The sequence below is a fragment of the Ranitomeya imitator genome, chromosome 5, assembly GCF_032444005.1.
Source record: "Ranitomeya imitator isolate aRanImi1 chromosome 5, aRanImi1.pri, whole genome shotgun sequence".
NCBI classification, from domain to species: Eukaryota; Metazoa; Chordata; class Amphibia; order Anura; family Dendrobatidae; genus Ranitomeya; species Ranitomeya imitator.
In genome coordinates, this window is record NC_091286.1 from 380,110,287 (window position 1) to 380,137,909 (window position 27,623).

Sequence of the window (27,623 nt, forward strand, 5' to 3'; positions counted from 1 at the left end):
CCTTCAGGGCAGAGTGGCAAAGAAAAAGCCGTATCTGAGACTGGCTAATAAAAGGAAAATATTAATATGGGCAAAAGAACACAGACATTGGACACTGGAAGATTGGAAAAAAGTGTTATGGACAGACGAATCCAAGTTTGAGGTGTTTGGATCACACAGAAGAACATTTGTGAGATGTAGAACAACTGAATAATTGCTGGAAGAGTGTCTGACGCCATCTGTCAAGCATGGTGGAGGTAATATGATGGTCTGGGGTTGCTTTGGTGCTGGTAAAGTGGGAGATTTGTACAAGGTAAAAGGGATATTGAATAAGGAAGGCTATTACTCCATTTTGCAACACCATGCCATACCCTGTGGACTGCACTTGATTGGAGCCAATTTCATCCTACAACAGGACAATGACTCAAAGCACACCTCCAAATTATGCAAGAACTATTTAGGGAAGAAGCAGGCAGCTGGTATTCTATCTGTAATGGAGTGGCCGGCGCAGACACCAGATCTCAACCCCATTGATCTGTTGTGGGAGCAGCTTGACTGTATGGTACGCAAAAAGTGCCCATCAAGCCAAACCAACTTGTGGGAAGGTTCTGGAAGCATGGGGTGAAATTTCTCCAGATTACCTCAGCAAATTAACTGCTAGAATGCCAAAGGTCTGCAATGCTGTAATTGCTGCAAAGGGAGTATTCTTTGAAGAAAGCAAAGTATGAAGGAGAAAATTATTATTTCAAATAAACATCTTTTTTTTCTAACCTTGTCAATGTCTGGACTAGATTTTCAATTCATGTGGCAACTCATTTGATTAATAAAAGTATGAGTTTTCATGGAAAACACAAAATTGTCTGGGTGACCCTAAACTTTTGAACGGTACTGTATATCAAAGAAATTTTACCAAAAACATGAAGTACACTATGTCACGAAAAAATATTCTCAGAATCAGTGGGATACATTGAAGCATTCCAGAGCTATAACTTCATAAAGTGACGGTGGTCAGAATCGTAAAAATTGGCTTGGTCATAAAGTACCAATCTGGCTCTGTCACTAAGATGTTAATCGAACAATCCGCTTCTAAATTTTGCTGCTCTAAGATTAAATAGCAAAAACTTTCTTCCTTTTAATTGTATTGTTTGAACATTACCATAAAGTGTGTTGTAAGTACTGTATAATTCATACACTTATGCATAAAATGTATTTTGGTGTTCTTCATGTTGCAACATGGTGTGATTCCCTGTTCTCTCTCATTCATAGTACATGGATCTAAGGACCCGTTACTCCGCCTTGATGACTTTAATTAACCAGTTTGTTAAATTCTCTGGGGAAACCTTGAAGAGAATGGAAGGAGAAGAGGTAAGGTTACAGTTGAATCTCATAGGTCCACTTCCATACTGTGCACCGTCGGTGAGCGAAGCATTTCTCATCTTCAGTTTGTTTCCCCGATCTCTCAGCTTTATTTTGGTGGCGGGTTTCTATGTATTGTGTATTCCTACTAACCGTTAGGTGTTTATAGTTAAAACCAAATCACAGATATCAGCAAAACACATAGTTTTACATTTACAACTAGAGATAACTTACAGAAGAATCTGCAATGATGAAATTGAGAAAAATTATTTTCGCAAGCATAACAGTAATTACAGGTATAATTATGTAACAGTTTTAAGTACATACATATTTTAGCTACAGTAGCACTTGGCCCCAAACAATTAAGCCTATTAATAACAGTATAAGTTGTAGGAATAGGAATTAATTCCTGTAGTAAGGCATGATGCAGAATAGATGCTACTTATAGACCGTGTTAGAAATACTTTTACATATAGGAGCTTTATATTTGTAATGTTGAGTAAATATGTATCCAAACTACTGTATTCCAACCGTTGGGACCCGCAGAATGCAAGGACATACTTGCTTTATTTTTATTTTCAGTTCTATTAAACTTGAATACATCTACCGGATAATTTGACCAAGACTGATCGTGTGTTTTCTTTTTTTTATAGTAGGTGTATAAATACTGTATCCTCTGATATGATGTCATTATTATATTTAGGGTAATAAACATCCTGCCTTTGCATTAGCTTTCACATACGACCTATAGACTTACTTATGCTCTCTGTTATGTTTTCTGGCTCTGTGTCGGTTTGCATGGATTATGTTGTTATGCACAAGCTGGGCTTTCCTTTTTAGCTTCCAATGTTGGCTTGATCATCCTGCAGATATTTTGTTCATTGTACAATATGTATTATGCTTCTGTGGACTTTGGTGTCTGGCTTCTCATTACTCTCCTGATACTTCACTGACAAGACAAGAGGGTTGAATCTTTTATCTTTTAATTGACCAATATAGGTAAGTCATTTAAGGTATGCATTTTTATATGTTTTATAATGTGGTACTTTATTATTAAGGGTCTCTATGCTTGTAATCTCACACTAGAGATGAGTGGGTCGATTTGTGGTACTTCGGTCCAGGGGCCAGGTTGGTGGCACCTGGCTCCTAGGCGAGAGGCCCGTGAATCTCTCACCTTCTGGTGTCCCCACCACAGCATTTGATTTGTGAAAGCTGGCACAACGTCATCTGTGCATCTTGATGTTTGTCGTCCCAGCCCTGGCTATTCAAAAGTTGTGTCTTAAGGTATGAGATTCTGTGAAGTCCATTTTAGCTGCCAGATACCACTGACGTGGCTGCTGGACCGAAGTCCCTCTCATCTCCATCTCCCATGCTTTGGAGATTTGTGACCAGCATGCTGGCCAATACTCTTGCCAGGACAGCTTTATGATGCTCAATGAGTTTCATGTGCCTGTCCATACAATTAACGCACAAGACTCCTCTTGCCTTAGTTTCTGTACCATATAGTGGGTGACATGTATTTCTGCATACTTGTTATATGATTGGGCAAAATATCATTAGAAAAGTGACACTTTGGCCTCGCTTCATCAAGGCTACCATTTTGTACACCAGTCTTGATTAGTGCGCTAGAGTAAAATGCTCCTAATTCATTACAAGGCAGTCACCTCTTAATGAATTTGACATATCTTTTAGCAACACTTCAAGAAATGTACCCCAAACAAGGACTGGAGTACATTTCTACCATCATTTACGTCACTATTGTGGTGTAAATTATAATGAAATTATGAGCCACTCTCAGCCATGTGCTCTCCCTGTAAGGCCGGGTGCCCATGATCCGTAACTAGCATCGCATATTGAATGCAGGTGAATCCACATGTGATCACTGAACCTTGTGGATTTACCGCATCCAATACATTCTATTGGTGAAATTTCTCTTGTGGGGACTTTCGTCTCAGTAAGAGAAGTTGACATGCTGCGATCTGGAAAGATGCGCCACATGTCTGCGGGTGATCTGCAGACGTCTATACACGCATAGTGGACATGGGATTTCTTGAAATCCCTTCTTCTATGCTGTCAAAGCTGGCCACTGTTGGTTTGACGCTGCATAAATACGCAGCGTCCAAGCTGCAGCAGTTCCTGATCGTTGGCACATACCCTTCAGCTCTACACACTTTTCAAAAAGTGGACAAAGCTGACTGGAACTGGGGTAAAATGCCAAAAGTTGCAACACTTTTAACTATGAATTCTGTAGAAATGTTTCAACATTTCAAACACTTTTTCTAAAGAGTTTTGCCTGTGTTTGATAAATCAGGGACTTTATGTGTAAATTAGTTCTATGAACAAAAATTGTATAATAAAATAGTCTTTTTTCATATTTCTTAAAATCTGATTAAATACTTTAAATTGCCATTATGGCTTTTTATGCTATTTATATATTATTATTAGATTGTTTCACAATGAAGACTACATTTCATATTTTATAGCAAAAAATGCTGAAAATGTTTCTCTTTATTTTTATCATAGACTCTGATGTATTCAGAGCGTTCTTCGTCATCTGCTTACCCAGAACTAGCAGAACAGCAAAAAGCCAGTGCAGAGGAAAACAAGAGGCTCTTGAAAAGAATTCAGGAGCTTGAGTTAACATTGGAAGATGTGAAAAATCAAAAATATCTACTGGAGCAGGAATTGCCCAAAATTAAGGCTTCTGCTGAAATGGAGATTAAAAAACACCAAAAGACAGTGGAAGAATTAACAATGCAGAAAACAAAGGCGGAATATGAGGTACAGCAGTTTCGTTTAGAGCTGGAAACTACAGTCAAACTGAAAGCAGCAGCTGAACAGCAGCTAGAACATGTACGCCAGATTACACGGCAAGCAGAATCCAAACGTGATGCTGTCGAGGACAAGCTTAGAGCATTTAAGACCCAAATAGAAGAAAGCACTACAGCAAGAAGGAAGCTGGAGGATCACCTGAAGAGAAAGGAAATCGATCTTCATGATCTGGAAAATAAAAAAATCACTCTAATGGGTGAGCTCAAACGGAAAGCTGAGATAGAGGAAGAACACTTGAGACAGATAAAAAACCTTGAAAGTGACCTGGCATACCAGAAAAAGATGGTAGAAGAGAAAATGGATTATGAAACAAAAAGACAGTATTCAGACTCATTATACAGTTATACATCTTCTAAGGATATGGTGATCCCAGCACGAACCATGCAAGAGGTTCATTATGTGATTGAATCAGACATGAGAGGTGCTCAGATGGAACAGTATGTTAAAAAAGCAGAAACCCTTAGGCAGCAGCTTGATGAACTTACACTAGTTCACAAAAAAGCCGAGAATGAAATGAAACAGTATAAAGCAGAATTAAATACATTACAAATACAGAAGGCCTCTGCAGATGAGAAGAACCGCCTGCTAAGAAATCAGTTGGATGATGCACATAGTATGCTGCAGCAACTTAAAATAGAAGTAGAACAGAAAAACCAATTAGAACAGAACTATGTGTTGCAAATTAGAGATGTGGAACGCAAGCTCTATCATAGCCAGGATAAGGCTGAAGAAGTGATGCAAGAGGCTAGTGATCTCAAAAAGATTCGAATGAGTTTTGAGGATGAATTAAAGATATTGCAACAAGATAAAGTCTCTTTGGAGCATAAATTAAAGATGCAAAAAGCTGACTATGATGATGTGAGAGAGAAGCTAAAAGCTTGCCAAGAAGAACTGAGACAGAAAGAAATGACTGAAAGGAATAGCCTTCAAAAATTATCTTTCCTGGAAGAAGATTTAAACAGAAAGAAACAAGATGTGGATGAATTCCGAAAACGAATTGAGGATCTTACCCGTATAAACGCAAAAGCTGAGAGCAGCTTGAAAATTTTAAATACACAAGTGAATAATTTGCAGCAAGAAAAGATTGTGTTTGAACAGAGATCACAATCTAGAAGTGGAGAAGTTGACAGTTTACGTGAACAGCTAAAGAAAATGCAAGATGAGCTTCACCAAGCTACTAGGGCACAGAAGGAGGATCATCAAAAAAATATAAAGTTGCAGGATGAGTTAACAAAAAGCAATCAGTGGTCAAATACATTAAAAATAAAGTTTGATGATCTTACCAAGTCACACAGTGAGACAGAGATGATGTTGAGGAAGGTTAAATCTGAGTTTGAGAAAACAACCATGGAAAGAAATAATTTGCAGAAAAATTTTGATACAGTAAAAACACAACTAGAAGGCACTAAGGAACAAATTAGGGTTACAAGTGAACAATTGCAAAAACAGTCTAAGGGAGAGTATGAAACTCAAAATATGGTGAAAAGGATGGAAGAAGAATTAACAAAATCGAGAAACTCTTTAAATGAAATCAGACAAAAATGTGATAAGCAAAGCTTAACAATACTGAATTGTGAAAAGGAGATACGAAATCTGAAAGCTGAATTAAGCAGTTTAACTATGGAAAAGCGCCTAGTGGATCAAAAGCTACAACAGCACCAGACACAACTTCAGGACATGAATACAAAAGTCAAGAAAGCGCAGGATGATCTTCACAAGAAGACTGTGGATGAGCAACTAGCACAGAAAAAGCTTATGTTGTACCAAGAGGAATCTGCAAAATACAAAAGCTCAGCAGACGACTTCAGGAAAAAACTGGAGAAGTCAATGGAATCTAGTTTAAGCTCCGAAAATAATTATTCAAACATAAGGCTTGAAGTTATTAGTATGAAACAAGAGAGGTCAATGCTGGAAGAGAAGATTAAGTTGATGAAAATAGAACTTTCAGATCTTCAAGAGAGATTACAGAGATGTCAAGAGCAGTTGAATTTGGAGAAAAAATCTGGGCTGGAAAGTGGTCAAAAATGTCGAAAAATGGAAGAAGAATTAGAGGTTCAAAAACGTGCTGTTGAAAGTCTTAAACAGAAAGTTGACCTGCAAAGGCAAGACCACATAAACCAATTAAGATATCTACAAAGTGAGATTCAGCAAAATAATAGTATAAGGAGCCCTTTTCAGAAAAATGAATTTGAAGTAAAAGGAAACAGTTATGTTATCTCCTCAGCAGGTTCTCAACAAGATTTTGATGGACTTAATCAGAGAACCAAATCTCCAATATTAAGGCGAAAGCTAGATGGTCATCTTGATGTCAATGTTCCAGTTTTTAACTCTACTGTCATTGACGAAAAGAAACACATAGATGGTTATGATGACAGTGTGCAGAAGGAACTCCAGTTACAACTATCCAGGATAAAGCAGTCCCTCGATGTTGGAGACAAAAGCAAGCCTTTTAAAGAGTATGTTACACAGACCACCAGCACAGAGCTTCAAATATCTATTGATAACATGAATGCTTACAAGCAGCTGTCAGACTTAGAGACTATAAAGGATAAAAGTTTACAGAATGCCTTTCAAACTTTGAGAATTGAAGAGGAGAAAATTGGAAAAGAGCTAGGAAAGTTTGATCAACCTATGGAGGTATTTTTTGTATATCTTCCTCGCTATTCTGCTATGCAAGTCACTTGCCATGCTTTGCCAGTTTATATGCTTTCATAAAGCTTCTTTATCTTGGTGATTATTTTTTCCTTCGCTTGCATAGGCAGGATAGGACTGAGAGTAAAAAGCAGCTCTGGCACACAAACCCCACCACCCCATATAAAATATTACACTTCCCCCAGAAAAATAGCATGCACTACATGCAACATGCTTTTGCTTATTCACCCTTTTAACTCCTTCTTTACATCTGTAACACATATATGTAATTGGAACGTTGAAACACCCAATCACATAAGCGGAAGGTATACCTTTCACTTTTTCAGTGATGGACTTTATATAAGTGTCAATATAAGACTACACTAGGGAGTACACTACTAATCAGATACGATCACAGACAGAACAATAAAGCAATATTTGTGAGCTCTCCTGATCTATTTTTGTAAATTACAATTTGAGAGTCATTTTTTAGAATTTGGCATTGTGTATTTCCTTTTTTATTCCACCTGAAAACGTGTGAATAAACTGGCTATTATCATACTCATTGTGATAGTGTTGTGTCCCTGCACAATGCTGCAGTGTTCAGGTATCACTGACCGTAATAAACTGAATGGTAACGCCCATTTGTCAATTATTGTAGGGCTATAAAGACTTCAAGCGACAGCTGCAGGCTACATATTTCATGGATTTCAATGTATGCCTGTAACACCATAATTGAATTAAGTCAGTGTCTCACAAAAAGTGTCCATGTAGACTAGACCTGATTCATACATTTCCAGGAGGAATAAAAAATCTATGTAAAAAGCAAAGGATTCATCAAGACTAGCATTGTTCAGCTCTATAATATTATTGGCTTGGATGTTCAGAGCTGGCTGAACACTGCTATGAATAAAGTGTGAGTTTGGCCCATCCACACCATAGACATGTTAAGGGAACCTGTCGTGTGCGAAAACATTACTAACCTGTAGATATAGGGTTAGGCTGAAGGTTAATAGCATTATGAAGGTGCCTGGCCGCTGTACTGAAAATGCAGCACCCAGGAGAAAATGAACTTTATTTGTCCGGAGCAATTACGGTCACCACTCACAGCACTTGAGAGTTGCGGCTGTAAGCCTACTCCAGCACTGCCGGACAGCCGACTCTACAGGGCATCAGTACAGAACTAGCTGTCAGACAGTGCCAGGGTGTACTTACAGCATGCTGGGAGTGGTGACTGTAATTACTCATGACTGAAATCCAGTGGCTCCTGGGAGAAATAAATTATATTTTCTTCTGGGTGCCACACTTTCAGTACTGCAGCAGGGCGCCTTCATAACACTATTAACCTGCACATTAACCGTATATCTGCAGGTTAATAGCATTATCAGACCTGACAGATTCTGCTTGATTACACATGCTGTTCAGCACATCATACCTTTCTCTATTACATTCTGCTATCAGAGAAGAATCAGCTGACAAGTTTACTTTAAAGGTAGACACATCTGTATTGCTTCAGACTGTTAGGAAAAGTGACAGGTCTTCTTTAAATCCACTGACTTCCAGATGACCTTTCTCTGATTGTTGACGTTCTGTTACCTATTTTTTGTTTTCTGACTCAGTATGCTATGATGACTTGTCCTGACAACTGCAGAGTTTGCTGCAAAACATCATTGGTTCCACTTCTTAAAGGAGTTCTCTTGGAATAAAAATAAGTTCCACAATTGGATGTGTTTAAAAAAAATGTTCCTGTGCCGAGATAATCTTATAAATGTGCCTCTGCTGTGTACTGTGTCATTGGCTGTGTCTCACCATGCAGAGCTGCTCCAGATCATGGTCTGGTCATATCACAGCTCCTGGCTAATTAACAAAGCAAAAGTGTGTATACAATCTTTACAGCATGGGATCGCAGATGATGCTTTCTGTGAACTAAAACATTTCCCTGACTGTTTAAAAACTTATTTGACCTCACAGAAAGAATCAGCTGTGATCCCCTGCTGTCCTGCCTATATACTCTCTTTTGCTTCCTCCCCTGCCCAGGAGCTGTGGTATGATCAGACCATGTTCTTGCACGGTCAGACACAGACATTACACAGTACACAGCAGGGGCACATTAATAAGATTATCTCAGCATAGGAACATTTTATTAAATCATCCAATTGTTGAAATTATTTTTATTCCAAGATCTATTAAAATAAATTGAAGTTGAAGGAGAAATGCGGCCCTCACCCTTTTGCATTGATTTCGTAGTCTTTATTACACCATTAAAGGTGTAAACGAATTCAGTCCACGGGAGCGGCAGGTGTTCCGAGAGGTGCGGGGAGAGGATAGTGGACTCCCCGCACCCCTCGGAATACCTGCCGCTCCCATGGACTGAATTCGTTTACACCTTTAATGGTGTAATAAAGACTACGAAATCAATGCAAAAGGGTGAGTGCCGCATTTCTCCTTCAACTTCAATTTATTTCATTCATTGTTTTAGGCTGAGCACCTATTACCCGACATTTTGCAAAATTACGCTTTTGGTCTAACTTACGGATCCACCATATAAAATAGCGAATATTGCGCATATTTCATTTCTCTATGTTGGATAGCTATTAATTAAAATGCACTTTGATTATGGGACAATACCTTTAAGTCAGCGGCAGCCTTAGTATTTATGTAAATTAGTAACCATATAAATTCAAACCGCAGACTAGACCCCAAAACAAAAGGAGAACTAAACACAGAAAATGCACAAATAAATAAAAAAATCTTAGCACTTTAACCCTTAATCTCCACTTTTCTTTTATCCTGTTTTATCTCATATTAGAATAATTATACATTTTTAAGGGTAAGTAGCGGTTGTTTTTTTTTGCTCTTATTTTATTCTTGCTGCCACCTTAAGAATTTTTTCTTATTTAAATAAGATATAAGCCTTTTTTTTAGTAAGTGCTTCCAATATGCTAGTTTTTATGGTCTTTCCAGTGTAGCATTGCTCACAGGGTAATTATGCAGAGCAGTCAAAAGACATGTCCCTCAGACAAACCCGCTCCCTTGATAAGGACCAGAAAAACTAGCACTAAAAGGGCCTCACTTTAAAACTATATGGCAGTTTTGTAAATAAGAAAAAACTGAATATTCAGGGAAGCAGGAGGAATAAATTCGGAGCAAAAACTGGCAACTTGTGACCTTATGGCAGGTCCTCTTTAAGTACATTTTTTATGCTCCAGATCAGCCATGTCCCTTCTCTGTAGGTTACATTCACATGTTCATTATTTGAATATTTGACATCAGTATTTGTAAGCCAAAATCAGAAGTGGAGCAACCAGAGAAAGTGTACAATAGAAACATTTGCACCACTTTTGGCTTACAAATATTGATGTAAAGTATTAACCAAATACTGAACCTTTGCGCAAGGTCTTATAGTCATGTGTCTATCTGTAATACAACTGGCTGCAGCAGAAGCCTTTCCCCATCAGCGTTGACTGCTGTGAGTCAAAAATATCATTAAAGGGGTATTCCCATTTATAAGATCCTTTCCAAATATGTAGTAGGTCTAATAATAATAATATTACCAAATACCTCCAATTAGAAATGTATAGTTCTTCTGATTCACTATGTCTCTTTCCTCATGGAAATTGCAGGACCTTAGGTATCCATGGTTACATCCACTGATATAGTGACAGTTAGCTAGGTGCTAGTCATTGTACCCATGGATACCTAAGTTCCTGCAATGTCTAAGATCCTGCAACTTAATTTCTGTGTTTAGTGCTCCGTTATTTCATGCTTCAAACCAGACCAACCTTTATAAGTTAATCAGACTCAAGTCCACATCCTAATTTTCTGATCAGACTGCCAATGTCCTTTGTCCCCAGATCAGTTGCCTAATTAATCAAAATGTTAATCAGGCCTCTAATTTTTGAGACCTCAGACCAGATCCTCGTAGATCATCTTACGTAAGACGGTTCTCTTAATTCCTAAAAGGAACCTGTCACGTTGTATATGTAGTCAGATCTGTGGACAGCATGATAAAGCGAAAGAGAAAATGAGCATGATGTTATATTGGCATGTTGGAAAAGATTACCGATAACTTGTGTTTTATTCAATTAAATCGCAGACGTTTGTATGCATTTGAGTTCAGTGCGTGGTCCTACTTAGTGATTGACGGATATCTTGGTATGTACAGTCATACAACGAAGACTGTCAATCACTGAGTAGGACCGCCCACTGGACTCTCATGTTTACAAACACCTAGGATTTTAGTGAATAAAATACAAGTAATAGGCAAACCTTTCCACAAAAATATACATCTATCTGATCAGCTTCCCCTGCTCTATATCATCCGGCCTACAGATCAGACACCATTTTCAACATAGCAGGTTTCCTTTAAGATTTCTCATCTTATGTCATATTCCCCAGACAGTAGACCAAATCTTTAAGACCTCAGAACAGAAGCCTAATTCTTCAAACCCCAGACTAGATGCTTAATTTAATTAGACTTCAGACCAGACAGACCAGACAAAAATAAAAGAAAATGTGATCCCAGACCAGGCAAAACAAAAAGTTGTCTTCTCTTTTGTATGTCTTTGTTTACATACAATATCAGGATTGTGATTGCTAAACCAGGACAGGCAATCTGGATTTAGTAGGGCAGAAGGAACATTGCTAGACTCTTAAGTAATCAGGGTCACAAGCACTGCAACTTTTGTTTTGCCCCAACTTCCCATCAATAACATTTATAATAAACTAGATGGATATTAGTTGAACCTGCCAATTTCAGCAGGGCTGGATGATTACTGTATTTTCTGGCGTATAAGACTACTTTTTAACCCTTGAAAATCTTCTCAAAAGTCGGGTATCATCTTATACGCCAGGTGTCGTCTTATAGGGCAGAAGCGGAGTAATCTGTGGTCGCCGCATATTGTGGTTGGAGCGATCCCAATGACGAGGTGAGGGGGCACCTCACCGGGAAGGTGTAAGTGAAGCAGAGGCAGAGAAGGAGATAATAGGATACAAGGGTGAGCCAGATTAGTGAAATAGGAGTGTTTTTCGTGTTTTTCTAGGCTCAGCACCGCTCTCTCTCTCTTTTTTGCATAACCCTGGCATCCCAGACGCTGACAGTTTCCTTCACTTACACCTTCCTGATGAGGCGCTCCCTCACCTCGTCATCGGGACCACTCCCCCCCCCATTATATAGTTCGACCACAGATTGCTCCGCACCCACCCTATAAGACGACACCCGGCATATAAGACAACCCCCGCCTTTTGAGAAGATTTTATATTTTAACTGGAAAAGTTGGGGGTCGTCTTATACGCCCAGTCGTCTTATACGCCGGAAAATACGGTAATTTGTATGGAGCTGTATCAAAAGTGTGTGTCAGTGTCCTTTCTCTATTGAAAACACATGCATGCTTCTCTGAGCATGCATATTTATGGGGGTGGGTAGGGGGGTTAAAAGTAATATCTGATGGCTCAGCTCTTAGAGCATCGTATCTCTAAACAATGCTGTTACCAGTATTGTTAAAGCCAATGGTTTACATCTGCCTTTTTTTTTTACACTTTATTTTTTTTTACTGTATCCTGATCAGAGGACCTTGATGTCTTCTCCAAACCATGACTTGTTTCTGCACACAAACTCCCAACACTGCTGCTACTGCCAATACTCATTTCAGTGTCCTCTACTCAATAGTAGCGAGCACCTCTGTGCCCAACACAATACTAGTCCTCACTTTGGTGTTCCACAAATTCTTCTGTTTTACCCATTGTAAAATAATAATGCCTTTGTATTCCACAGTAAAGGTAGACACCTTTCTTCCCCCTTACAGTTATAATTCCCTCACCATCCCCCCAAAGATTATCCTTGTGCTGTTTATGCCTCTATAGAGTAAAAATTCCCATTCGTGACCCCACATAATAATAATTCCCTCTTTGATCCAACCATAATAGTTATTGATTTTGGGCCATTGCATAGTAATGATACCTATTTGGTGCCCTCAACAAGCACTTGTCTCCCTTTGTTTCTACACAGTAATAATCCCATTTGTGCCGCCACGAGATGTAATATTGCCCTCCAAATAATACATTTTTTTCCATACAGTAATAATTTCCCTTTGTGCAGACACAAAGTGTGAGTGCTCCCTTTGTACCTTTCAAAGTAATTGTACCCCCTGCAAAGACAAATTGTGGAGTCCTCAGTTCCCTTTTGTTATTTGCCAAGAAATGTGCCAAGAAACTATATTCCTTTAAGGAGTTAGCCATTACTTTTTCTGGATAGCTCCGTAAAACCTTTGTTAGTCCAGTTTGGTACTAGAATAGAACATCAATAATAAAGTAATGGCCAACCTCTTTAATGCTCTTTCTTCTACCAGAGTACAAGCTACAGGAAACTGTAGTCTAAGCACACTTGGGAGGAGAAGTATGTGCTGTGTGGTTCAACAGAGAGTAATAATGTTTCTCAGCACATTTCTAATGGGCGATAGCCAGAGGTTCTAGGCAATATATGTTTGTAATCCAGCAAACCACTGTAGGATATCAGTCCATTCCGACATCTGCCAAGTAGTTAGTCTGGGTCTAGCAGTTAGTATATGTCTTATTATTGCAAATGCCCTCATTTTGTGTGATATTTCTTATTGTTTAAGTCAAATACATATCCTGCTAGGATAGGGCTTATGTAAAAGATTATGTAAATATATTTAAATGCATGGCTTTGCTGGCTTGTGTGGGTTTTTCTACATATTGGTGTTTAGCACTAATGATTAAAAAACCTTTATTTGTTTTTCCTATGTTGACTTAGATATTTTGTTAGTTTGGAAGTTATATATAGGCTTAATCCCTAACAATACATCCTTTATTTTAAATATTCCTATTTACAGATAGTGAAGAGCAAGCAGTATGATTTGACTGTTGAAGTTACAACTGTAAAACAGGAAAAAGAATTCCTGCTTAACAATGAAGATCAGGTTTTTGAAGAACGTAATGTTTTGGAAGGATTTAGGAGAGCAGATTTACCGAAGATGGGTTATATGTCCTCCAGTTACAAAAACTATGCAGGCTCTGATACTTCTTTGAGTGACAGTTCTTCCATTGATGATAGGTTCCTCTTCCAAGGTCTCAGAAAAAATGTCTCTGCTAAACAAATGGTAGAAGCTAAAATTCTCGATGCAAAAACAATGGAGCAGCTTGAGTTAGGTCAAACAACTGTTCAAGAAGTTCAGAAAGAACTTGACACATACCTGTCAAAAGCTACTGCAATAGCAGGTTTATACCTTGAATCGAGCAGAGAAAGAGTGTCTTTTTGTTTAGCTGCAAAAAAGGGAATTATTGATAAAGGGTTAGCTTTGGAGTATTTAGAAGCACAAGTAGTGACAGGTTTTATCATTGATCCTTCTACAGGCAAAAAATATTCTGTTGAGGAAGCCATCAGCTGTGGATTTGCTGACCACGAATTTAAAGAAAAACTCCTTGAAGCTGAAAAAGCTGTCATAGGATACATTCATTCTGGCAAAAGGCTCTCTGTTTTCCAGGCCATTGAGGCTAGACTACTGGAAAGACAGAAAGGGAAAAGGATTCTTGAAGCTCAGATTGCCACTGGTGGAGTCATTGACCCAGTTAAAAGCATACGAATACCATCTGAAGTGGCAGTTCTAAAGGGTTTGGTAAATCATACAACACTGAAATTTTTGCATGAACCAGCTAGCAATGTGAAAGGCTTTCACTGTCCCACCAATAAGCAGAGTATGTATTATTCAGATTTATTGCAATTGTGTGTTCTTGACTTAGATAGCAAAACATTCCTCTTGCCAATTGGTGAAAGAGAAATTACAGCTTTTTCAGCAGAAAGAGGTCACAAGATATGCATAGTAGACATCAGAACTGGTACAGAAATGACACGTTTTGAGGCATTTGAAAGAGGTCTCATTGACAAGAAAACATATAGTGACCTTTCACAAAGTGAGTGCCAGTGGGAGAGCTCCACAGTTTTTGACTCTGAAGGCAAATCACAGGTACACTTAACTGATCGCAAGACAGGAAGACAGTTTATTTTAGAAGAATCTGTTTTGCAAGGTAAAATTGACAGATCCCTAATTGTTAAGTTTAAAGAAGGGATGTTTCCGGCCATTCAGCTAGCTGACATTTTAGTAACTAAAACAAGACCAAGTAAGGACCCGAACAGTCCCATAGCAGGCTATTGGATTTATGAAACCAATGAAAGGGTCTCTGTCTTTAAAGCTTTGAGAAGAAACATGGCAGACAGAATAACAGTGCTTAGATGTCTTGAAGCTCAGGTTAGTACAGGAGGGATCCTTGATCCGTCAAATGGGAAAAAATATAATGTGTCAGAAGCTTTACTTAAAGGCTTGGTTGATGATGTTTGTGCTAAGCAAATTCAACATTGTGAGGTGACATACACTGGAGTTACCCACCCCACAACACAAGCCATCTTATCTGCTGGTGAAGCTATGAACTTGAACATGTTAAGCAAAGAAATTGGTTCCAGATGCCTAGAGTATCAGTACTTAACTGGAGGATTGATAGACCCTAGAACACATTCACGACTTTCATTGGAGAATGCAATCAAAAAAGGAATCGTCGATGCTGTCACAGCAACAAAACTAAAGGATGAGCAGTCATATGTCAAAAATCTTACATGCCCTAAAACCAGGAGGAAGTTATCCTACAAGGAAGCTCTAGAGAAAGCAGTATATGATTGTCATACTGGACTACGTTTGATGGAAGCTCCTCTTCCTGTGAATGTTGGAATTCCTAGCCTTTATTTTTCTTCCCAATAAAGTCAACTACAGTGTCAAATGAATAAACCACAATGAGCAGACCCCGGGCAATCTAATGGATGTTCATCGTGAAGTAGTAGAAACCAGTTCATAATGATGGAGGATCTTTTTTTCTTTGCATTACCTCTTTGTTTATAATGTGGTATGTATGTTGCTGATTATCAGCAGTGGTAACACTAAGTTTGTTGTGTTTCTTGATATCCTTCCAATTTCGTTTCACCTAATCTTACATCTGCATTGTGTAATATAAATGCTTTTCTTCACTGGGAGGATGAGTTAGTTCTATACCCTATCCTTGTCCTTTTACCCTTATAGGGGTCTTGTTGATGTACCTTGGACTTGTTACACTGACCCCCTAGGTAGACACATTCATTAGCCTACCGTACATAAAAGTTGTGTGTTCTATATACACTAGTGTACATTATTTGAAAAGCTAAATGTAAGGCTTTGATTTGTACTGTAAATGACAACGTGAATGAGTCGAAATGTCTGCTTAGAATTTGCACCTTTGAGAGTTCTTGGATTTTCTAAGGAAAAGCAAAATGTTAATGAATTGAGAAACACAGTTAATGAAGTGTTCAGCATTTATGCCAAGTTCCATCTTATGTTTTTGTTCACTGCTGATGGTCAAGCTAATGCAAAGGCAGTATATGTTTATATGCATGGTCTTTCATGGGGTGTATTCATGCTAATCCATGAAAGAGGTTGCTATGTTATTCATCAAAGTACATAAAATAGACTTTGCTTCACTAGGAATTACCTGGCTCCAAATCACAGAAATATAATTATTTTTGTATGTTCTTCCCATACTGTGTCTAATAGATATAATTTAATTCTGTACATAGCTAATATGAAAATAATGGTGTGTAGTAACCATTTATGAATCTTATTAAACACAGTGGGTGAATAGACCACAAGGATTATTAGTTCCAGTAAGTTCTCTTTTGTATTAATATGGTATTTCTTTTTTGGAATATTATATATCAAGATAAAATCAAATGTATCCAACATAATTGTATTTTTGAATATTTTGCTGTAACATTTTGCTTTTTTCTATGTAATTTTTATGTGTTTTACGTCACTCATTTATTGCTAGAAATCGTTGGAAGAGGAAAAGAAAGAGCATGTAAAGAAAGCAGGTGATATACTGAATTGGGTGTCTAAGGTCACTAAAACGCTAAGTAAAGAAGGTGGAGATGGAGAGAGTGCAGGAATGACACCCACTTCTAGGCACCAGGTATTGGAAACATTATTTGGTAATCAGCATTCCTTACCTCGCACACCAGACATTAAGTATAATCATGTGTTGTGTTTGCTAAGCAATAAAATTGTATATCGTACCCATACGCCATGTTTCACTGGTTATATACAACAAAGCATTTGTAAAATACCTACTTATTAAAAACAAAAAATACTTTATTATTGCTGATCTCTACCAAATAAAAGGTTTGCTATGGTCTTCTTCAGATTAGCCTTCAATGGCCTCAAAGAATCTTGGGATCTGTGCCATCCTTAATTTTTCCAAATATTACAAAATTAGTTGTTTTGGTATTACTATGTGGCAGCTTTTGGCATAGTATGAAAAGTATGTCCGAAAACCATCTTATGGGTATTATTCTAAAAATGTGTCATATTTATTATCATGATTGACGTTGCAGTTTTATAACTTTTTTTGTAGTTTTCCAATTATCTATAACTAGATGGTGGCCCGATTCTAACGCATCGAGTATTCTAGAATATGTATGTATGTATATAGCAGCCACATAGTATATAACACAGCCACGTAGTATATAACACAGCCCACGTAATTTATAGCACTGCCCACGCAGTATGTAACACAGGCCACGCAGTATATAACACAGCCCACGCAGTATATAACACAGGCCATGCAGAATATAATAGCGCAAGACCGTACGTCATCATCTCGCAAGACCGCAATGCATGCAGCGGTCACCGGGGCGTCGCGCGGAGCGGGAGATGCCGGTTCCTGCTTGGGGGGGACGGGCACCGGAAGGTGAGTATGTAACTATTTTTTATTTTTTTTATTATTTTTAACATTAGATATTTTTACTATTCATGCTGCATAGGCAGAATGAATAGTAAAAAAGGTGGTCACACAGGGTTAACCGAGTACGTTACACCGCGGTCAATGCTGCCATTAACCCTGTGTGAGCGCTGACCGGAGGGGAGTATGTGGACGCTGGGCACTTACTGCGGGGAGGAAGGAGCAGCCATTTTCTTCCAGACCTTTGTGGCCGTCGCTGATTGGTCGCGGCAGCCATGACAGGCAGCTGCCGAGACCAATCAGCGAATGAATAACCGTGACAGAAAGAAAGAAAGAAGGACAGAAAGACAGAAGTGACCCTTAGACAATTATATAGTAGATAGATAGATGCAGAATTACAACAGAACTATAATATTATATTATGACATTCTTTAAAGCATTTGGAAAATGAGAGCCGCAAATCATCTACAAATAGTGATTCACTGGAAGTCTGGATCCTGTTCGCATGTATCCATAAGATTAAAAAAGTAAATCAAAATGAAACACAGAAAATCTCCTAAGTGGCAACACTTATAATACAGGTTTTACTTAATCTTCAGTGCCAAAGTTAATATGTATTAAAGGGGTTACAAAGTGCATTATTAGGACATTTCATGTTCTCGAGTTGGATCCTCCAATTACCCACCACTTTTATAAGGCAAAGCAGGGAGTCAGCTCTGGCAAGTTTTTTTTTGTTATCTGAATGATTGAAATTAGTTTCCGATGGGACAACTTCTCCTCTGAAGTGAATAAAACACTGTGTACAATAAAAAACAAACTATGATAAAAAAAACCTTTCCATTTTGATATCCTGATTACTATTCTTTTGTTAAGGTTCTGTCTTTTTAGTAAGAGAATTACCGTATACTTTTTCCCTTTCCTTTTTTTTCTCTCTTTCCTAATATATAACACTGTGCAGTACAACACATTTGCAATAACGATAGTTATAAGTAAAATTTCAAAATATCCTGAGGAATTTTTATTTTATCTGAATGGTTTTCCTAATTTTTCTATTGTTATTGGTACCTGTGTGAACTGATCAGTTGATTCTCATTTCATAGTAAAAATTAAACAGTCGTCAGATGAATGAAATTTAATTCCAGTATATTAGAAGAACTATCCATTTATGTAATTATTTAGTCAGTGCCGATTGTTTTTTTATTTAGGACTTCATGCATCCAGATCTTCAAATGTAAGCTTATATGAGCAGATCACTTCATTAAACATCTTTGTCGTCACGATTTACTCAAAAAGCTCATCAGGATAGAATCACCTTTATATACTTACTATGAAATACACAATTTGTAGACGGGAAACGGCATTGCATTATAGTATATCCCACTGGGAAAGAAACTCTGAGGTCAAGAGTCTTCATAATCATTCTGATTCTGAAAGCTGCACAGATAAAGCATCACATCTATGTCATCGAATATATTATGGTGTCTGTTAGTGATGCCTTGAAAGGAAGGCACAATCTACTTCGTATACTTCAGACGGTGGTCTTCTTTGTGCTATCCTCTAGACGTGTAAAAGCATTTCCAATACTGGCATACTACTTAGCAGTGCATCAGTGTGGAGCACGAGCGTGGCATCCATTGTGATCCCCTACTCTGCTCACGCTACTGATCAGGGCCTCAATTTCCCTGAGATTCTTCACCACTCAAGTAAATAACTTGTAATTCAAAACTCTTTGTAACATAATTCTACAGCTATCCGGAGACTTCCCAGAAGAGACTTCACAAGATTGAGTTTGTGCTGAGCTCCAGAAATTTGGTGTAACCACATAAATAAATACTACCGCGATGTTACTCTGTAAATCACAAACAATCCAAGCCTGGCTCCAAAACCTAAGGGAATGCTCAACCTCCAAAACTTATTGTTGTTGTCTGGACAAAAAGAAACGTTCCCCAAGGCATTGTAGCCGTAAAAAATATGAGCTCAATAATAACTACTGGCTGTCACCTAGATCCAGCACAGATGATTGGCTGCAGTGGTCAGGTGATATGAGGAGCGCTTCATTTGAAAAATTTCCAATGACGTGCTGCTCAACTTTTCTGACTATTGGAACTGAGCAGAGTGCCGTTGGTGGTGGAATGTCTCCCCTCCTTTCTGTATCAGCCTCCACTGGATACAGGCGCTTGCTGGTAAGTGAATATCATTTATTTTTTACAGGTCTAATACGCTGGGGAACTTTTTTCCTGACTGTAAAGCCCATTTAAAGGGAATGTATCACCTCCCAAACGTAAAAGCGGAATGTGAGGGTTTTTTTTTTTAATCATATTTTTATTTTCAATTTTTTTTTCTTCTCATATTCCAATTGTAGGGTTTTTCTATTTTTTTGTACATAATTATCTGGTGGCCATCTCGCCTAAATTGCTCTGCTTTTCTAACAGCAGTTCAAAGATATGCTTTAGGACAGCCACATGGTTATAGGAAACTAGTGTTTAGAGATGGCTCATTGACTAATACAAGAGAAAGTTGTAGGCATGCTCTATGATCTATGCAGAGGTCACACTGCAAGGAAATGGAGGAGGGTTTACACTAGCTATTGACAGTTGTGATGGCCTGTGTTATTTGCTTGGAGTTTAATACTAGATTTGTAAATACTATCTGTGATGAAAAGGAGAAAAAGATTATTTTAACGGGGACACTGCTTGTTGTCTCCCGACATCTCTAAAAATGACAACCACGGACAGACTAGGCGTTAGCCACTCAGATTACCAGACACCATGGGTTTCCCTGGCCTTTACCCTTTAAAGGGAACCTGTTACCCCAAAATCGAAGGTGAGCTAAGCATGCTGTAGATAAGCCCCCGATGTATCCTAAAAGATGAGAAAAAGAGGTTAGATTATACTCACCCAGGGGCAGTCCCGCTGTGGTGGGCGTCGCGGTCCGGTCCGGAGCCTCCCATCTTCTTACGATGACGTCCTCTTCTTGTTTTCATGCTGTGGCTCCCTGTTGAGGGCAGAGCAAAGTCCTGCAGTGTGCAGGCGCCGGGAAAGGTCAGAGAGGCCCGGTGCCTGCGCAGTGCAGTACTTTGCTCTGCCCTCAACTGGACAGACAAAGTACGCTGGAGCCGCAGCGTGAAGACAAGAAGAGGACGTCATCTGATGAAGATAGGAGGGACCGGACCGCGACACCCATCGGACTGGACCGGGACCGCCCCTGGGTGAGTATAATCTAACCTCTTTTTCTCATCTTTTAGCATACATCGTGGGCTTATCTACAGCATTCTAGAATGCTGTAGATAAGCCCCTGATGCTGGTGGGCTTAGCTCACCTTCGATTTTGGGGGTGACAGGTTCCCCTTAACCCCTGTACACAGATCTAAACTTGCATTAGGACCATTTGGTTAGCGCCATGGAGTATACTGTTGTCAGGTGGTGCATCCTGGCAGGGGTAGCAGTTAGAGTAGCTGGGTCAAAACCAGGAGGGCAGACAAGGTGCAATATTGGAAGGCAGAAGAATGGTCAATAAACAGGCCGAGATCAGTGCAGGCATGGGCTAGACAAGAGATGTGAACCAGAGCTATTAAAATATATTAACATTTATCTAGCAGTTTCCAGCAGTAAGCTGGGAGTATTAGGGAGTACTTCTGTCCCATTGGCCAAAGCAGTGAACTGATTACTCCAGCTGGACAGCGCAAACACCTACACTATAGATCAGCAGTCTAAGTGGCTGAACAGATTCCGCTGCCCACAGCTTCGTGTCCCAACGTCTCCTCCATCTCCAGTGCTGTCCGCAGAATGAATACGGCAGTGTCTGATGACAGAATTAGACTTTGGAGGAGCTGGTCCTAGAGAAGAAGTGACAGTCAAAATAATGTGAGGCTGTGGTGAGAGACTAAACTGTAACATTTGAGATTAAAAAAAAACAAAAAAACAAATATAGGTAAAATAAAATTGGCAAACATTTTTATTGTGGCATAGAAACAAATTATTTAAGCAAATGTAAATAGCCTACACACACAACAATAAAAAAAACATTGAGTGAAGGCCACAGGCCTTTTTTATTCTTCATGGTCAGCCTTGTCCAAAATCACAAGCAGCTTACATTTTATGCATATCCTGGCAAATTAGCAAAATTGAATATTAAAGAATATTAGTTACAGTCATGGCCGAAAGTGTTGGCACTTCTGAAATTGTTCCAGAAAATGAAGTGCTTCTCCCAGGAAAGTATTCCAGTTGCACAAGTTTTGTTATACACATGTTTATTTCCTTTGTGTGTATTGGAACAATTCAGTAGTGGTAGGTCTCGTTCCCCCGCTTAAGATACATGCGGGGACACTTGCGCAGCAGGCGGTATTTTGTGTCCTCTATGCGCAGATCGGTTTGGACATGCGCAGTCCTACTGGGGGCACGCCACAGGAAGTGGTCAGATGGCACCGCGAGTGAGCATGGCTGGCGGCGGCTATATAAGTAGCTCAGGTGAAACTGGGCGCTTCAGCTATCCATCATCAGAAGTGACACTACCTATCGCTGTATCTGGCCTCCTGAAGAGCCGTGGCAGGCGAAACGCGTAGAGGCGTGCATTATATATGGCGGTGGTGCGGATATGCCGACAGATGAGTACTGATAGCCTATATACATATTAATGTTCTGAGAATGATATAGAAACTGGTGGCGTATCAGGGGTCCTTAGTGAGGTTGCTCCAGTCGATGTGAATCAGGTAGTTCGGTCTGGTAGCAATATATCCTATCTCCTTTAGCTACCCGCTATTGTCCACTCAGTACCGGAGTACTATCTGTTGTTCTTATATATGCATTTTCACCTACCGCCATAGGTGTCTATTATTTTCCTTGTTCGTTTTGGGGGTATAGGCTTTCCCTAGCATAGTAGATCTCTGTATAGTACTAGAGGATCCTTTAGATGCTGGGTAGAGGTGGTCATTAGTTGGTATAGGGTACACTAGGGCCCCTAGGGACAGTCATCGTGGAGCGGGGGCGCCAGTACGTTCCCCCTAGGGTGTCTACCTCCGCAGCCAGGTAGAAAAGTATCTAGCTTACCTGACTAGGGTGATATAGCCATCTCCATTAGTTCAATGGTGTTTTTATAGCACATGTTGTTTTTGGTTTGTTTTTGTTTATTGGTCACTATGGGTTGGGTTCGTCGCCTTGATTTTAATAATAAATAGTGGTTTTATAATTTTTCTGAGGTCTACTTTATGATTTAAACCGTATGTACCTCGTGCCTATATAATTTTTGAGAAGTACTTGTGTGTATTGGAACAACACACAAAAAAGGAGAAAATAGGAAAATCAGTTTCACGCAGAATTCCGAAAATAGGCTGGACAAAATTGTTGGCACCCTCAACTTACCGTATTTTTCGGACTATAAGACGCACTTTTCCCAAAAAAAATTTGGGAGGAAAATGGGGGTGCGTCTTATAGTGCGAACGCTGGCTTACCGGGGGGTTGCGGCAGTGGTGTAGCAGCAGAAGCGGCAGAGCTGTGGTGATGCGGCGGTGGGCTGTGCGGAGTGCACCTGAGCAGGGTCCCTTCCTCAGGATCCCTGCGGCAGATATGTGGTGACTCCGCGGCCCGGTGTCCATGGTGAGCAGAGCCCAGTGCATCACCAGTTTCCCTGTAGCCATCTTCCTGAAGGCGTGGGCCGCCGGAGGCTTCAGGAAAATGGCCGTCGGAGGCCGCGCGTTCGCAGATTGAGATCTCAGCGGCACTCGACTTCAGGAAAATGGCCGCCGATATCTCAGTCTGCACATGCGCAGCCTCCAGCGGCAATTTTCCTGAAGGCTACAGCTTTAGGAAGATGGCCGCAGGGATAGCGGTGATGCACTCAGCTGTGCTCACCGTGGACTCTGAGCCGCGGCGTCGCCACATTTCTGCCGCCGGCATCCTGAGGAAGGGAGCCTGCTTCATGCTCTGTCTCACTGCCGACACCGGACCCGCAGCATCGCACCCCAGTACTGAAGCATTGCTCCACTTCTGATGCCGCCGGCTTACTGAGGAAGGGACCATGCCTTCTGTGACCCCGCTGTACCACCACCGGCCCCCCTCAGGTAAGATACCTTAAATTCGATCAATAAGACGGACCCCCATCTTATAAAAATCTTTTTTTCTGCTATTTTCAACCCCAAAATTTGAGTTGTGTCTTATGGTCCGGTACGTCTTATAGTCCGAAGAATATGGTAATATTTGGTTGCACACACTTTGGAATAAATAACTGCAATCAATCGCTTTCTATAACCATCAACAAGCGTCTTACACCTCTCAACTGGAATTTTGGACTACTCTTCTTTTGCAAACTGCTCCAGGTCTCTGATATTTGAAGGGTGCTTTCTCCCGACAGCAATTTTATGATCTCTCCACAGATGTTCAATGGAATTTAGATATGGATTCATTGCTGGCCTCTTCAAAACTCTCCAACTCTTTGTTTCTGTCCATTTCTTTGTGCTTCTTGAAGTATGGTTGGGGTCATTGTCCTGCTGGGAGACCCATGACCTAGGACGCAAACCCAGTTTTCTGACGCTGGGCAATATATTGTGACCCAAAATCCTCTGGTAATCTTCAGATTTCATGGTACCTTGCAAACATTAAAGGCGCCCTGTGGCAGTGGCAGCAGAACAACCCAAAAGCATCTTTGAACCTCCACCATATTTGACTGTAATTACTGTGTTCTTTTCTTTGAAGGCCTCATTCTGTTTTTGGTAAACAGTAAAATGATGTGCTTTAACAAAAAGTTCTATCTTGGTCTAAGGCTGTTCACAAGACGCTTTACCAGAAGGATTTTGGTTTATGTACATTTTGACAAACTGCAGTCTAGCTTTTTGTGTCTCTGTGTCAGCAGTGGGGTCCTGCTGGATCTCCTGCCATAGCGTTTCATTTCATTCAAATGTCGACGGATAATTTGTGCTGACACTGATGCACTCTGAGCCTGCAGGAGAGCTTGAATTTTTTTTGGAACTTGATTGGGGCTGCTTTTTCACCATCCAGACTATTCTGCGTGGCAATCTTTCATCAATTTTTCTCTGAAGTCCAAGTCCAGGGAGATTATCCACAGTGCCATGGGTTGTAAACTTCTTGATTATGTTGCACAGCATGGACAAAGAAACATCGAGATTTCTGGAGATGGACTTGTAACCATGAGATTGTTGATATTTTTCAACAATTTGGGTTCTCAAGTTTTTAGACAGTTCTCTTCTCCTCTTTCTGTTCTATGTGCTTAGTGTGTTGCCCACAGACACACAATGCAAATATTGAGTCAACTTTTCCCCTTTTTATCTGGTTTTAGGTGTGATTTTCATATTTGCCACAACCGTTACTTGCCACATGGAAGTTTGAATAAGCATCACATACTTGAAACAAAGTTGTTTACCTACAATTTTGGAAAGGTGCCAACAGATTTGTCCAGCCTAGTTTGGTGGTTTTGTGTGAAATTATGTCCAATTTGCCTTTTTTCCTTTGTTTTGTGTTAAACTGAGCGCTTCTCTCTATTGAGGATTTGGGTATTTTTTTTACTTGCTACATTAGTCCCCTTAGGAGACTTGACGCTATGATCGTACGATCGCTCGTGCTATACATAGCAGTGCTGCAGCCCTGCTATGTATAGCAAAAATCATAATCTCCTATGAACGCCAGCAAGACTAGGGCGCTGATGGGCTGGATCAATGACACGCTTTCTGTCTGTGCGTGTTAAATGCTGCTGTCAGTGATTAGTCCACCTGTGACTTGTAGAGGCACTTGATGGCTGTAAATCATCCAGCGTGGGGGGGGGGAAAGATAGGGACTCAGCATTGTAGCTATTATCACAGGCAGGGACATGGATAATTACGTAAACATACATCATCGGTTGTGAAGGGATTAATGTTACATCAGAATATTGGGATACTAAAGAGTTAAAGAGGATCTGTCTCCCATCCAGACATCTCTGTTTTAGGAAATATTTGTATTTTATGTGTAACTAGCTGAAGAGCCCGAAGTTGCCCAGGAATAGTAACTAACTGTGATTAGTTATAGCACCTCATTTCTCTCATTTTCCCATCACGCCTCTCATTTTCCCCCTCACATCTCTCATTTTCCCTTTCACGCCTCTCATTTTCCCCTCACTCCTCTCATTTTCCTTTCACACCTGTCATTTTCCCCGCAGTCCTCATCTTCCCCCTCACTCCCCTCATTTCCCCCCTCACACCTCTCATTTTCCTTCTCACACCTCTCATTTCCCCCTCACGCCTCTCGTTTCCCCCCTAACACCTGTCATTTTGACCTCACACCTGTCATTTTCCTATCACTCCACTATTTTCCCTCACTCCTCTCATTTTACACTCACACCTCTTTTCACTTTGCACCGCTCATTTTCACCTCACACCTCTAATTTTCCCCTCAGTATATACCTGGATGTCATCTCCCCTGTATATAGTATATACCGGTATGTAATCTCCTGTATATAGTATATACCTGTATGTCATCTCCCCTGTATATAGTATATACCTGTGTGTCATCTCCTCCTGTATATAGTATATACCTGCATGTTATTTTCTCCTGTGTATAGTATATGCCTGTGTGGCATCTCCTCCTATATATAGTTTATACCAGTATGTCATCTTCTCTGTATATAGTATATACCTGTATGTCTTCTCCACTGTATATAGTATATACTTGTATGTCATCTCCTGTATATAGTATACACCTGTATGTCATCTCCTCCTGTGTATAGTATATACCTGTGTCATCTGCTCCTGTATATATTATATACCTGTTTGTCATCTCCTGTGTATATAGTATATACCTGTATGTCATCTTCTTATGTATATAGTATATACCTGTATGTCATCTCCTCCTGTATATAATATATATCTGTATGTCATCTCCTCCTGTATATAGTATATACCTGTATGTCATCTCCTCCTGTATATAGTATATACCTGTATGTTATCTCCTCCTGTATATAGTATATACCTGTATGTCATCTCCTCGTGTATATATTATATACCTTATTGTCATCTCTTCCTGGATATAGTATATGCCTGTATGTCATCTCCTCCTGTATATATTATGTACCTTATTGTCATCTCTTCCTGTATATAGTATATACCTGTATGTCATCTCTTCCTATATATAGTATATACCTGTATGTCATCTCCTCCTGTATATAGTATATACCTGTGTCTTCTCCCCTGTATATAGTATACTAGGTGGTGGCCCGATTCTAACGCATCGGGTGTTCTAGAATATGTATGTAGTTTATTTATGAAGTTTTCAGAATAATGCAATTTATACACAGGATTCGGCCGGCTGGGTGCGACCAATTAGCGAAGCGTGGTTCAAATTCCACGCCAATTCACGGCCGGACTGCGCCTGTCGCTGATTGTTCGCAGCCGGCCGTGACCAAACAGTGAAGCCAGGGTCGGCTCCAGGTTTTTGAGAGCTCCGGGCGAAAAAGTCTCAGTGGGATCCCCTCTTTAACACATACCACGATTGATGATGCACAGATACAGCAGAGAAATATACCAGAGCCAAGTAGCATATAACACAGCCCACGTAGCATATAACACAGCCCACGTAGCATATAGCACAGCCACGTAGCAAATAGCACAGGCCATTTAGTATATAGCACAGGCCACGTAGTATATAACACAGCCCACTTAGCATATAGCACAGCCCACGTAGCATATAGCAAAGCCACGTAGCATATAACACAGCCACGTAGCATATAGCACAGCCACGTAGCATATAGCACAGCCACGTAGTATATAGCACAGCCCACATTGTATATAGCACAGCCCACGCAGTATATAGCACAGCCCACGCAGTATATAGCACAGCCCACGCAGTGTATAACACAGCCCATGTAGTATATAGCACAGTCCACACAGTGTATAACCCAGCCCACATAGTGTATAGCACAGCCCACGTATATAGCACAGCCCATGCAGTATATAGCACAGCCCACGCAGTATATAGCACAGCCCACGCAGTGTATAACACAGCCCACGTAGTATATAGCACAGTCCATGCAGTGTATAACACAGCCCACATTGTATATAGCACAGCCCACGCA

At 40.0% G+C, this 27,623-nt stretch overlaps 1 protein-coding gene across 5 annotated transcripts in view; it reads left to right on the forward strand.

Moving 5' to 3' along the window:
- DST (dystonin) overlaps nucleotides 1–27,623 on the forward strand; it is a 750,022-nt gene that overhangs the window by 486,336 nt on the left and 236,063 nt on the right. For 3 of the 5 annotated variants that reach the window (XM_069726743.1, XM_069726742.1, XM_069726744.1), the window contains 2 exons: nucleotides 1,246–1,344; nucleotides 16,663–16,803. In XM_069726743.1, coding sequence (XP_069582844.1) covers nucleotides 1,246–1,344; nucleotides 16,663–16,803 — 240 coding nt within the window. Of the gene's footprint in view, nucleotides 1–1,245; nucleotides 1,345–3,858; nucleotides 6,805–13,649; nucleotides 15,705–16,662; nucleotides 16,804–27,623 lie in introns of those variants that run through there. The other 2 variants (XM_069726740.1, XM_069726741.1) reach the window with 1 other exon arrangement.